This window comes from Microtus ochrogaster, linkage group LG4 (genome assembly GCF_000317375.1).
Source record: "Microtus ochrogaster isolate Prairie Vole_2 linkage group LG4, MicOch1.0, whole genome shotgun sequence".
In the NCBI taxonomy this organism is placed as follows: domain Eukaryota; kingdom Metazoa; phylum Chordata; class Mammalia; order Rodentia; family Cricetidae; genus Microtus; species Microtus ochrogaster.
Genome location: NC_022030.1, coordinates 64835110 through 64847162, shown reverse-complemented (window position 1 = coordinate 64847162; position 12053 = coordinate 64835110). Strand labels below are relative to the sequence as shown.

Genomic DNA, 12053 nt, shown 5'->3' with positions numbered 1-12053 from the left:
CAGGGAGCACATGGCAGGGGCTGGGGATAGATGTGGACCCCCAAAAGGTTCAGAGTGCTCAGGGACACCTCCAGGCAGGTACCCCAGGCACTCTCTACATTTCTTTCAAATCAGCCTTCCCCCCCCCCCCCCAGGAACAGGCAGAAGCCGTGTGACCAACCTGCTTCCTACTGAAGAAGGTTTTTTTTCTGTTTTATTATTATTATTATTTTATTTTTACTTAAAAATTTCCACTTCCTCCCATTTCCCTCCGTCCTCCCCGACTCCTCCTCCCTCTCCAGTCTGAAGAGCAGTCAGGGTTCCCTGCCCTGTTGGAAGTCCAAGGACCTCCCCCTTCCATCCAGGTCTAGGAAGGTGAGCATCCAAACAGGCTAGGCTCCCACAAAGCCAGTACATGCTGTAGGATCAAAACCCAGTGCCATTATCCTTGGCTTCTCAGTCAGCCCTTCTTGTTCAGAGAGTCCGGTTTGATCATATGCTCCATCAGTCCCAATCCAGCTTGCTTTGGTGAACTCCCTAGATCAGCCCCACCGTCTCAGTGGGTGGGCGCACCCCTTGCGGTCTTGACTTCCTTGCTCATGTCCTCCCTCCTTCTGTTCCTCATTTGGACCTTGGGAGCTCATTCCGGTGCTCCAATGTGGGTCTCTGTCTCTAGCTTCATCCATCGCCAGATGAAGGTTCTATGGTGAATATGCAAGATATTCGTCAGTATGGCTAAAGGATAGGGCCATTTCAGGCTGCCTCTCCTCAGCTGTCCAAAGATCTAGCTGGGGACATCTCCATGGACACCTAAAATGGCTCCCTTAATGCAAACTGTGCAACCACTTTTGAAATCAGTGTGGCGGTTTCTTAGGAAATTCGGGATCAACCTACCCCAGGATCCAGCAATACCACTCTTAGGAATATACCCAAGAGATGCCCTATCATATTACAAAAGCATTTATTCAACTATGTTCATAGCAGCATTATTTGTAATAGCCAGAACCTGGAAGCAACCTAGATGCCCCTCAATGGAAGAATGGATGAAGAAAGTGTGGAATATGTATGCACTAGAGTATTACTCAGTGGTAAAAAACAATGACATCTTGAATTTTGCATGCAAATGGATGAAAATAGAAAACACTATCCTGAGTGAGGTAACCCAGGCCCAAAAAGATGAATACGGTTATGTACTCACTCATAAGTGGATTCTAGCCATAAATAAAGGACATTGAGCCTATAATCCATGATCCTAGAGAAGATAAATAAGAAGGTGAACCCAAAGAAAAACACATAGTTATCCTCCTGGATATTGGAAGGAGACAAGATTGCATGCAAAAATTGGAAACTGGAGGGGTGGGGGTGGGGGATTAAGGGGATACAGGGAGAAAAAAGTGAGAAGGGGGATGGGGAGAGCTTGGGGGAATGGGACGGTTGGGATGGAGGAAGGGTGGATATGGGAGCAGGGAAGAAAGTTTTAAGATAGATGTATTTACATATTTATTTAGTATGTGTATAGTGTCCTACCTCGTACCAGAAGAGGGCACCAGATCTCACTATAGATTTTGTGAGCCACCATGTGTGGTTGCTGGGAATTGAACTCAGGACCTCTGGAAAAGCAGCCAGTGCTCTTAACCTCTGAGAATTGCTCCTCCCTCTGCTGTTGCATACAGCAGACCTCATGTGATCAGAGGACTACCGGGGGTGTTGGTAGGCTGATACAGTGCATCCGACAATGGGTGGGCTGTGTCTAGAAGCCACGTCAGCCCCCATCCAGCCAGGACCCTGCTCGTTGTTTGTATGATATCTCTCCTCTCAAACCAGGTCTGCCCAGCCTTTAAGGAGCCAAGGGAAATGACCAAGCTACGTCCATGGCCTTCTCAACCCTCCTGACTGCAGGGCCTCCATGTCTGTCACTCATGGCTATTGCCGCTCCACTGAGCAGCTAGGTACATCGTGTTCATGGGTAGACCAAAAGGAGTGCTCGCCACAGAGCTGTGGGGGCCTGGCCATCTGCAGGGTCACATGCTCAGTTAGGACTATATGGAGAGTCTTCTTTTCGTAGCAGGAGTGAAGCCCATAGAAGACGAAGGAGCCCCGGAGCACCGTTACCGTGACTACTGTGTGGGCTCCGAACACTTGGGCCGATGGCACTGGCTGCAAAGACTCTGATCCTCAACCAGCTGCTGAGTGAGGCTCAGGACATGGACGGCGCGACCGTATTCTTCACGGTCAGGCTGGACCACACACACTCTTCCCACTGCACACGAATATGAGTGCTATCCCTGGGAACTCCCCAGATGTTGGCAATCCAGCAGGTGGCCTGGCACTGGGAGGGGAGCTAGGGGCAGCTGGGCTCAGGCAGAACTCTGGAGGAGGGAGTAAATAGTTTTCCTGGAGCAGTCACACGGTCGAGCCTTGGGAGCTGTGATATCCTAAGTAAGGAAGTCAGAGAGAGGTAGTAGCCCCGATCGAGATGGTGATTAGATCCCGGAGGAATCCCTCACTCTCTCAACCTCATGGAAGAGCCTCTGTTCTGATGGGTGTCCTAGGAGCATCTGCTTGGCCTGCTGGAGGCAGATGTGAGGCAGAAGAAGCAGATGTTGTGTAGGATCGGGGGGGGGGGGGGAAACTGGAGCAGTGGCAAACCAACGGGAGCCGCAGGAGCTGGGGGAGGCCAGCTCTGGGGCTGGGGCAGGGGCAGGGCACACAGATAAGAACTGGGCCAGTCTGCTCTCCACCCCAGATCTCTGTGTCCAAGCATATCACCCCTCAGCAAGACGTCATCGCCATGCACAGCAAAGTGCCCCTGGGGCAGCTGCAGATCAGCTCTCAGAGGGATGTCCAGACCTGAGGGACCGGCAATGTGAGGAGGTTCTGGAACTCTGTCTGGGTCATCTTCTCAGTTATGGTCAAGGTCCTCCACGTCCCTGGATACCCTGTACTCGCTGTCCTTTGTTTCCTGTCCTCAGCCCCACAGCTGCAGTAGAAGTGACTGCTGGACCAGATCTTCCAGGAGGATGAGGAGGAGCTGCTAGCTTCGCAGTATCGTTAGCAGGTGTCCCAGCTCATCTGCTCCACGCATGGCACCGCAGGAAAGGCTGCAGGTCCTCCACTCTTGCCTCCAGCTCCTTGCCTCAGGGCCCCTCTACCACCTTCCTAGAGCTATCTACGCAGTGACCTTTGAACTTCCTATCTCTGCTAAAGCCGTACCACAGGAAGCAGATGGGAGCTCTGGAGGATGGATCCAGACCCCCTAGTCACATGCGGGTGCTCACTGCAGCCCCATAGGAGCCTGGGAAGACTGGAGTCCTTCCCTGCCCCTGCCTCCGCCCCCCCCCCCCCAGCTGCCCTTGTCTCCTGGGATAGTAAGGTGGAGAGCCTAAATGTTTTCCAGGGCAGGTGTTACCACCTTGGGAGAGCCCGCTGGCGTCCGCCCACCTTGAGCAGGATGTGGCCTGAGAGAGGGAGGCAGTGACGCACGCTCCCCAGGAGTCGCCACCAAGTCTGCCGCCACTCTCACCTGCTGGCTCTGGGTGAAGGACAGGATACGAACGCTGAGCTAGGTATCCAGGCGTCCCCTGACCTCCACCTGAGCAGCCTCACCATCACTGCAGCCCCAGGCTGCACTCATCAGGGCCTCTTTGCTTCACCCCCTGCCCTGCCTCTCCAGCTAGGGAGTCCTTAGGCCAGGAATGAGCTGTGTGTGTGGCTTAGCAATTTGACCCTCTGGAGACCTGCACCTTCTGGTCAGAAGGCAGGGCCTGAAGGTCATGGCTCACTGAACTTTGTCCACTTTCACTCTGCTCTCTTCCTCAGACAGCCTCTCCCCAACCTCCTAAGATCTACTACCCACCTGCCCACCTGCACTGTGTGCCCCAGGTGCCCAGGGTTTTCTTACTAGAAAGTACTGGAAGCATTGGCTTATGTAACAGTTCATTTTATTGTCATTATGTCTCTTCAAAGATTGGAGGCCCCAAAGGTAGGAAATAGCCCGTGTTCAGTATCTATGTGTAGCTGGAGATGGGCAGAGGGGAAGCCAAGACTGCTTTGGGCTGCTTGCCGAGACCCCGCGGCCTCCTGGACCTCTGCTTGCCGAGACCCCACGGCCTCCTGGACCTCTGCTTGCCGAGACCCCGCGGCCTCCTGGACCTCTGCTTGGATTTCTTGGGAGCAAGCCAAGACCTGAAAAGCTAAGTTCCTTGGGTCCCTGTGAAGGGTGATGGTGTGAAGGAGAGTCTAGGGCAACCCTGGGCCTCAGCCTCTTGGGTACCATTCGGTACCTCCCACTCCAGAGACAGTCAGTTAAGAAGCAGAAGCCCCAGGGCAAGTTATAAAGCCTAGAGTGTTTTCTCAGAGGTGGCCACTAGAGTTGTGGACTAGAACTCAGGACTGATAGGGCAAAGGAAACCCTGAGTGGGGGTGAAAGGGACCAGCGGTTTGACACTGGGGAGGAGCCTAGCGGGGCACTGGACCATCATGGTGCCGCTATGCGTGTCCCTACTAGCAGCAACAGCACACTAAGCAGCAGCCTCAGGGACAACAGTGCAGTGGCCTGGCCTGCTGCGCTGTTTGTGACTTTGGTCGGGGCGATGGTGCTGCTCTGGCCAGCGGGGGCGATGGTGCTGCTCTGGCCAGCAGGGGGCGCCAGGCCGCAGTCGGTGTAGGGCTCCAAGCAGCCTGCAAAGGCCATGACGTGCGCGATGTAACTCTGCTCCTGCACTCCGTGCACCAGGTGTGCCTGCGGACCACGCGCGAATATCGCCACATCCTCTCCGCCGTGGGTCTCTGACGACAGGGGTACAGCCGTCTGCTGCCGGTACGAGGGGTCACCTAGGGAGACAGGGTGTTCAGAAGGAGCAGCATCCTGGTCTTCTCTGCCTGCAGGCCCAGTTAGGCAACACCGTGGCACTTACCACTCTCTTCACTGGTGACACTGGGCCGTTCGCCTGAATTAAGCACGTAGCCAGGGCCGTTGCCATAGAGAATGGAGGTGTAGGTTTTGCCATCCTGAGCATTTTGTGGGGCCAGACCTGCATGGAGGAATGAAGACACCACATCCTTGTACTGACTACTGTTTTTGGAGTGCAGGCGAGCTCACCGTTTTGCCTGCTCAATGGTTAAATGGTCACCGATCCCTACAAGGCAGGCGCTGTTTGTGACATTTTGACAAGCGAGGAAACTGAGGCCCAGCATTATCCATATACTTGAGGAACACCACCTGATACTGTCCCTTGCCCTACCGAAGATGGAGGTCCCCCGAAGTGTGTAGCCACCAAAGGAGAAGACGTGGGAGTGGTCAGCGGTGACAAGGATCATCGTGTCCTGCTCACTGGTGAGCTGGCTGGCACTCTCAATGGCAGAGTCAAACATGACAGCCTCAGTCAGTGCCAGGTAAGCTGTGCCCTCATGGTGGCCTTGGTCAATACGACCCCCTGCAGGAAGCCAGTGATGTGGGGAGATGCTTGAGTTTGCTCTGGGGCCCTGGCCCTGCCTCTTTCCCTGTAGGCACAATCACTCACCTTCCACAAAGAGATAGAAGCCTTGTGGGTTCCTGCTCAGCATGTTCACGGCCACCTCCGTCATTTCCTTGAGGGACGGATCTAGTGAGAGGTCTCGATTGACATCATATTTCATATCTGTTGGCTCAAAGAGGCCTGAGAGGCACAGGAATCCATGGTGACCACTAAGCTGGGAAGTGGGGATGGGGGTTCATGGTGTACATACAGACCCACTGAGAGGTGCCAGGGCAGAACTAAGGCATTACCCATGAGGTGAGTCACTGCTGGGTCCTGGGATGCCTGAATGAGCTGCTCGCGGTTCCAAACATACCGGGCACCCTGCAGTGACAGAGCCAGTCTTAGCACACAGCCCTGGGGTGCAGTCCTGCCCTGAGCCCTGCTTTGGCCTCTCCCCTGGAACCCATATCACCTGGTGATTTTTCAGCCACTTCTCCACTAGGTTCTCTCCATCCAGCCTTGTTCCAGATTGGCTACTGTCATCTGGGTATTCAGGGTCTGCCGTCCCCTTGGGAAACATGTACTTGCGACCTCCACCGAGAATCACCTTTGGTCAGATAATCAGCACAGGTAGACTTAGGGCTTTATGGGTCCTGCACCCCCTGACATATAATGGCTGTGCCACCACCATATCTGTGGGATATACCTTTCCTGGGCTTTCCACACCCCCCTACTAGAGGACCTGGAGTTCAGACATTTTATGCCTTGGACTTGGGCCAGTCCAAGGTTCATCCCTTGGTCCAGCCTTCCCCATGGTTCTTGGAGCTCACATCAATATCTATGTTGGAAATGAGTTGTGTGGCGATGTCCTTGCAGCCCTCCTGAACTGCAGAAGTAGGCATTTCTCCATCCGAGTACCAATTACGGTTCACCGTGTGTGCATAGGTGCCGGCTGGAGAGGCGTGCTGCACCCTGGTGGTGGTCACCACTCCCACAGACTTTCCTGTAGATGATAGGATGTCACCCAGTGATCCAGACCTGCCTGAGCTCCCAAGCCCAGCACCAACCTACCTGCTTTCTTTGCACGGTACATCACTGAGATGACCTCATTGCCAAATGTGGTGTTGCACTGGTCAACTCGGGCCGCTGCACTCACTCCAATGGTCATGTAGTTGGCCTTGACCCCGCACAGATAGGCGGTAGCTGTACCCGCACTGTCTGAAACCTGTCTGTCCACGTTGTATGTCTGGGGACAGAGACACTCTCAGATGTGTGCTAGTGGTAGACATTAGTCCTGTCTTCCTGGGACATGCCCACACTGTTCTGGTTGCCAACTTGGGCTCCAGTTCTAGATTCTTCCTCCTCCAACCATCTCCAACCTCTTCTCCCTCATCCCAGATATGTGACTCAGTACTCACCTTGGACAGAGCCATGTATGGGAAACGGTCCATGGCTAGGGGTGTCTCCGGTCCCAGATGGCCTTCCAACTGTCCCTTTAGGATCCTGGTGGCTGACACTGTGGGCACCCCCATCCCTGAAGGAGCAACACCTGATCAGACCTGGGTCCCCAGGGTGCTTGGAGAGCAAAGGACCCCAGGGTGGCCAGGCCTCGCAAACTCACCGTCCCCCAGGAAGAGGATGAGGTTCTTGGCTGACGTCTGAATGGGCTGCAGCTTCTTGGCAGCATCCAGGGCCTCGGCTGCCTTTTGGTTCCAGAAGGCTGGGTTCTCCTCCTCCGCTGGCCAAGAGGAAGCAGACCCAGGTTAGTCCAAGTGGGGATGTCAGGTTAATCCTGAGGGAGTCCGGAAGGAACCTTCTTACCTGGGATGACACCAAAGGACAGATGTATCTTGAGGCCCAGCAACAACAATAGCAGCACCCGGTCTCCCTGCATGACTGGAGCTACTGGTAAGTTGCGCTGCTAGAAAACAAGGCACCAACTGCTATCTGACCTGCCTGGTCAGAGAAGGACTTTGTTTCTGGCTGTAAAGGGTCATGTCCCTCCCCTAGATACAAAGTCACTCTGTCCCCACCCCTGACCTGTGAACTGAAGCCTGGTTGTTAGGGTGTGACTGGGCCAGGCTCCTGTGTCTCCCCCTAGGCTGGATGATAGGTTAGGGGGCGATCCTGGATGAAACACTCGTGCTGTGTGCTGCTGGGGCCGTCCTCTACTCATGAGTGTCTTGTCAGGGATTCTTAGATTTCTTGAGAGCCATCTGGAACCAGGCTGTGCTCCGGATGCTCAAAGTCGGTGGGATTCCAAGCACCCAGCCTCGGCCAGCACCTGGATTTGATTCCCTAGACCCAGGATACCCACTGATAAGCACAGACAATGGCCTGACTACCCTGCCCTCCAACTGTCTTCTCACTAGCCTTGCCTGAGGAAGGTGATACATTTGGGACCTGACCCCCAAAGTGACTGCTGCGTGGTCTTAATAGTGTTGATGGCACAATCCCGAGTGGAAGCCCTGTCCATGCCTTCAGTTCCTGGTGGCGTGCTGGGCCTGCCTTGTAAACCCCAGGGTGTGTATCTTTTATGTGCATTCAACCTGTGATCAGAACACAAGGTTGGGGTGGCACTGCTGCTTTGGGCCAGAAGTGGCACTGGCTGGATTTTTCAGAGTGATCCTCAATCTTGTGTAAGTGAGATTGACCCCTGTTCCCTCTGGCAGATAGGTGGGGCCCAAGGGTGAGTCTATTATCCATTGCCCTGGGCGTACCTAGGTAACCTCTGATAAGGAGTAAGAGGCAGGTTCAGAAGTATTTCTGCTTTTTTAACAATCCCATTTCTGTGTACGTACCCAAAGGAATTAGAGCAGGGCTCCACAAGCTGCCTGTGTGGCAGACTTCCACAAGCCCGGCTCTAGGGAGTCAGAAACAGGGTTAAGTTTGAGGATAGCTTGGGTTACTCAGAGAGGCCCTGTCTCAAATAACAAAATTAAAGAGTGTCACTTGTGACGTAGAAGTGGAGAGGGGTCACTGGGTTAAGAGGGCACAGGGGAAGGGGAGGGGATGTGGAAGAAAGGGAGGAGAGAAACAGTAAAAACAAACGTTATTTGAAGATAAGCAATATTAAAGCCTCTTTGTAAACTAATAAACATTTAAGAACAGGGTCGGTGGGGCTAAAGAGAGAGCTTAGAGGTTAAGAACTTTTACTGTTCTTGCAGAGGGCCCAAGTTTGGTCCCCAGGACCCGGGTCAGGTGACTCACTCCAGCTCCAAGGGTACCTAATGCCTCTGGTGACCACAGGCACCTAAATTCGTCTGCACACGCCACACACAAAAACAGGCACATTCCCATGCACATAATTAAAATAAAATGCTGAACAATAAAAGCAAATGAGTAAAAAAGCAGGGTCTCAGACAAGTGGATTCTATCCTAAGATTGATTGACAGCACATTGCTCAAGAAGGGTGTGAGTGCTAGGATCTGGATCTGGTTGTCGTGTGTTGCACGAGGCTCAGTCCTACACGTGTCGCTGTGCTGCGGATGGTAAAATCTTCTTATATAAATTTATGTATTTCACATCCTGGCCACAGTTTCCCTCCTCCCTCCCAGTCCCTTCCCCTCACCCCCTTCTGTTCCCACCCCCACAACCCACTTCTCTCTTTCTGTTTAGGAAAGGGTGGGTCTTCCATGAATATCAACAAAACATGGCATGTCAAGTTGCATTAAGAAACTGCAACCCAGTATAAGGAATAGGGTCCCAAAAGCAGTAAAAAGGGGCTGGAGAGTTGACTCAGAGGCTAAGAGCACTGACTGTTCTTCCAGAGGTCCTGAGTTCAATTCCAGCAACCACATGGTGGCTCACAACCATCTGTAATGAGACCTGGTGCTCTCTTCTGGCCTGAAGGCAGAACACTGCATACATAATAAATAATCTTTAAAATCTTTTTTAAAAAAGAGTTTTAAAAATCCAGTAAGAGCCAAAGACAGTCCCTGCTACCACTGTTAGGAGCCCCACAAGAGGACCAAGCTACATAACTGTAACATATATGCAGAGGGACTAGGTCAGTCCCATGCAGGCTCCCTGGTTGTCAGTTCAGTCTCTGAAATCTTAACCAGGGGCTGCTGTTCTCTAGGGATTAATGCTGTACTCCAGAAGAACGCTGCTATGGTGGGTTGTAATGGAATAGTAAGTCCGGTATCCTCTCCTTTCCTGGCTCCCCACTCCCCCTGTGAGCCTCCTCCTAGCAGGCAGAGCTGAGGTCAGTGCCGGCTCTTGATCTTCCAAATCCTTGAACTAAGTAACCCTCTGTTATATTATGTTACCCACCTCCAGATGTTTTCTTGCATCAACTGGAAAGACTCTCGTCATACTAAGCATTTTAGGTGGATGAAAAGCTCAGCACCCTGTACTCCTTATGCATAGGAGGTGTCTCTACTTTAAAAGGGGAGGAAATATAATCAAAATACATTACATACATGTATGAAAGTGTCATGATGAAACCCAGTATAGTGTATAATTAACATATGTCAACAAAAGCCAAACAAAAACAGCACCAGAAGGGAAAAAATAATGTATACAGCTCATCTGTAAGCCGGCACTCAGGAGGGCAAGGCAGGAGTGGGGTGGATTATGGGTGTATGCTCCCCCCTCCTTGGGATAACGTACCTAGCAGCCTCAGAACGCCTTGACACCCCCACCTGTTTCGGGTTCTGTGTACCCCACCTCTGAACAATGGAGTAAGCGTTCTGTCGCCGGTAACAGTCAAATCCAGACAGTTTCTGTTCAGGCATATTCCCAACCGTATCTAGGTATGAAGACTAGAGGGGCCGATCTGGCCTTGAGGGGTTTGGGTACACATACTGTAAAAGAGAACTGTGTTCTCAAGCAACATTGTAGGGAGACTTCTTATTCACCATGTATGTCTCCACATAATTGGGTATGCGCGTGAGTAAAGTCCGATGCATTGTGGGAAGGGACATAGACAGAAGGAGAAATGAATGTATGACCTAATACGTCAATCAAAAGAAAGAACCACCCAAACTAAACCCTCTCGCAACTGTGGTGGTTTGAATACAAATGGCCCCCAGAGACTCAGAGTGAGTGCACCATTAGGAGGTGTGGCCTTGCTGGAGTAGGTGTGGTCTTGTGAGAGGAAGTGTGTCACTGGGGGAATGGCTTTGAGGTTTCAGAAGCTTGAGCCAGACCCTTGTCTCTTGCTCTCTCTTCCTGCCACCGGACGATCCAAATGTAGAACTTTTGGATCCTTCTCCAGCACCATGTCCGCCTTGCTTCCTCCACCACCATGATGATAATAGACTAAACTCTGAACTATTAATTAAGTGTTTTCCTTTATAAGAGTTACCATGGTCATGGTGTCTCTATAGCAATAGAAACCCTAATGAAGATAACGATCTTCTTTGGAACTCAGTAAGAAGCCCCAACAATGATGGGCGCCACTGAATACCTCATTGGTGCAGCCCAAGCTTGGCCTTGAACCAAGTGACCTTACTCCTTGGACAAGCCCGTGGGAGCTTATTACTTTCAACTCTTGAGAAAAGAGGCCCAGACCCAAGCACAGCTAACAGCGCTGTATAGTCTGACTGTTCACAGGTTTCCTGGAGGTCAAAGTCTTAGACACAATTGAAATCCCAGTGAGTGGATAGGAGGTGGTGGCAGAGTACCAGGTATTCAAGGTCATCTTACCTTGCGGTCAGTTGAAGGTTAGTCTAGCATGCCTAAAACCCTGCCAAAAAACAAAAGGCACCTGGGCATAGTGGCACATACCTTTAATCCCAGCACTCAGGAGGCAGAGGCAGGCAGATCTTTTGAGTTGGAGGCCAGCCTGGTCTACAGAGCAAGTTCCAGGTCAGCAAAGACTACATAGTGAGATCCTGTCTCAAATAAAATGAAATATAAAATAAAGAGGTTAGATGGTAAATTCTGTATTGTGTGTATTTTTAATGCACTTAAACACATTTCAACGCATTTTAAACACTAAAAGATTAAAGGGAGAAAAGCACTTTCCTTGTGTTCCCCAGCTACACAGAGCTTATTCCACCCAGGCCCCTCACAGCGTGAGCACAGGCCCAATTCCCAAACCTCTGCTCACCCTCACCTGCCCTCATCACATGGCCCACAGTGCCCACCATGGCCCCTGCCATCTCCCCTGCACACCTTTCTGGAACCCTCTCATCTCTACCCCAGCTCTGTACCCCCTGCTTCTGAACCACAAAAGCAGGACCTAAGAGAGTCCTGAGTGTCCCGCCCATCACTACCATAGAGCCGGGGTACAGTTCAGCATCAGAACACCTGCCTAGCGATCACTGTACTGGAAAGCAAAAGATACTTAATTCCTCCCATAGCTGCTACCTGGAACATGTGCTACCAAGCCGTGTTACCAAGCTACAAACAATTTTCTTGTTTCTCAACTTGTCAGGAAATAGTCCACAGCCCGGGGTGAGCGGGTGCAGCAGTTGGTAGAGTGTTTATTGCCAAGCATTATGGCTCATAACTGTAATGTCAGCACCTAGGAGGCTGAGGCAGGTGGATTGCCGTGAATTCTAGACGAGCCTAGGGGCCTGGGGAAATATCTCAGTTGGGGCATATGATTGGCATACGGAGGCCCTGGGTTTGATCCTCAGTGGAAATTCTTTTCGTTGGCAAATG

The 12053-nt window shown here is 51.9% G+C and overlaps 1 protein-coding gene across 1 annotated transcript; it reads right to left on the bottom strand.

The window, feature by feature from the left end:
* Positions 1-4456: 4456 nt before the first annotated feature.
* On the bottom strand, positions 4457-7332 carry LOC101994219 (intestinal-type alkaline phosphatase 1-like). Its single transcript, XM_005361787.1, has 11 exons — positions 7260-7332; positions 7060-7176; positions 6857-6972; positions 6510-6684; positions 6269-6441; positions 5911-6045; positions 5747-5819; positions 5502-5636; positions 5223-5414; positions 4896-5012; positions 4457-4812 (listed from the first exon to the last, which is right to left on the bottom strand). Exons 1-11 carry the CDS (start codon positions 7330-7332, stop codon positions 4457-4459), a joined length of 1662 nt encoding a protein of 553 aa, XP_005361844.1.
* Between the last annotated feature and the right edge of the window lie 4721 nt (positions 7333-12053).

Coding starts and splice junctions, on each gene's coding strand:
- LOC101994219 (XM_005361787.1), bottom strand. CDS start 7,332: ATGCAGGGAGACCGGGTGCTGCTATTGTTGTTGCTGGGCCTCAAGATA. Junction 5,013..5,222: donor TCGGGGGACCTCCATCTTCG/GTAGGGCAAGGG, acceptor TCCTCCATGCAG/GTCTGGCCCCACAAAATGCT. Junction 4,813..4,895: donor TGTCACCAGTGAAGAGAGTG/GTAAGTGCCACG, acceptor CTGTCTCCCTAG/GTGACCCCTCGTACCGGCAG.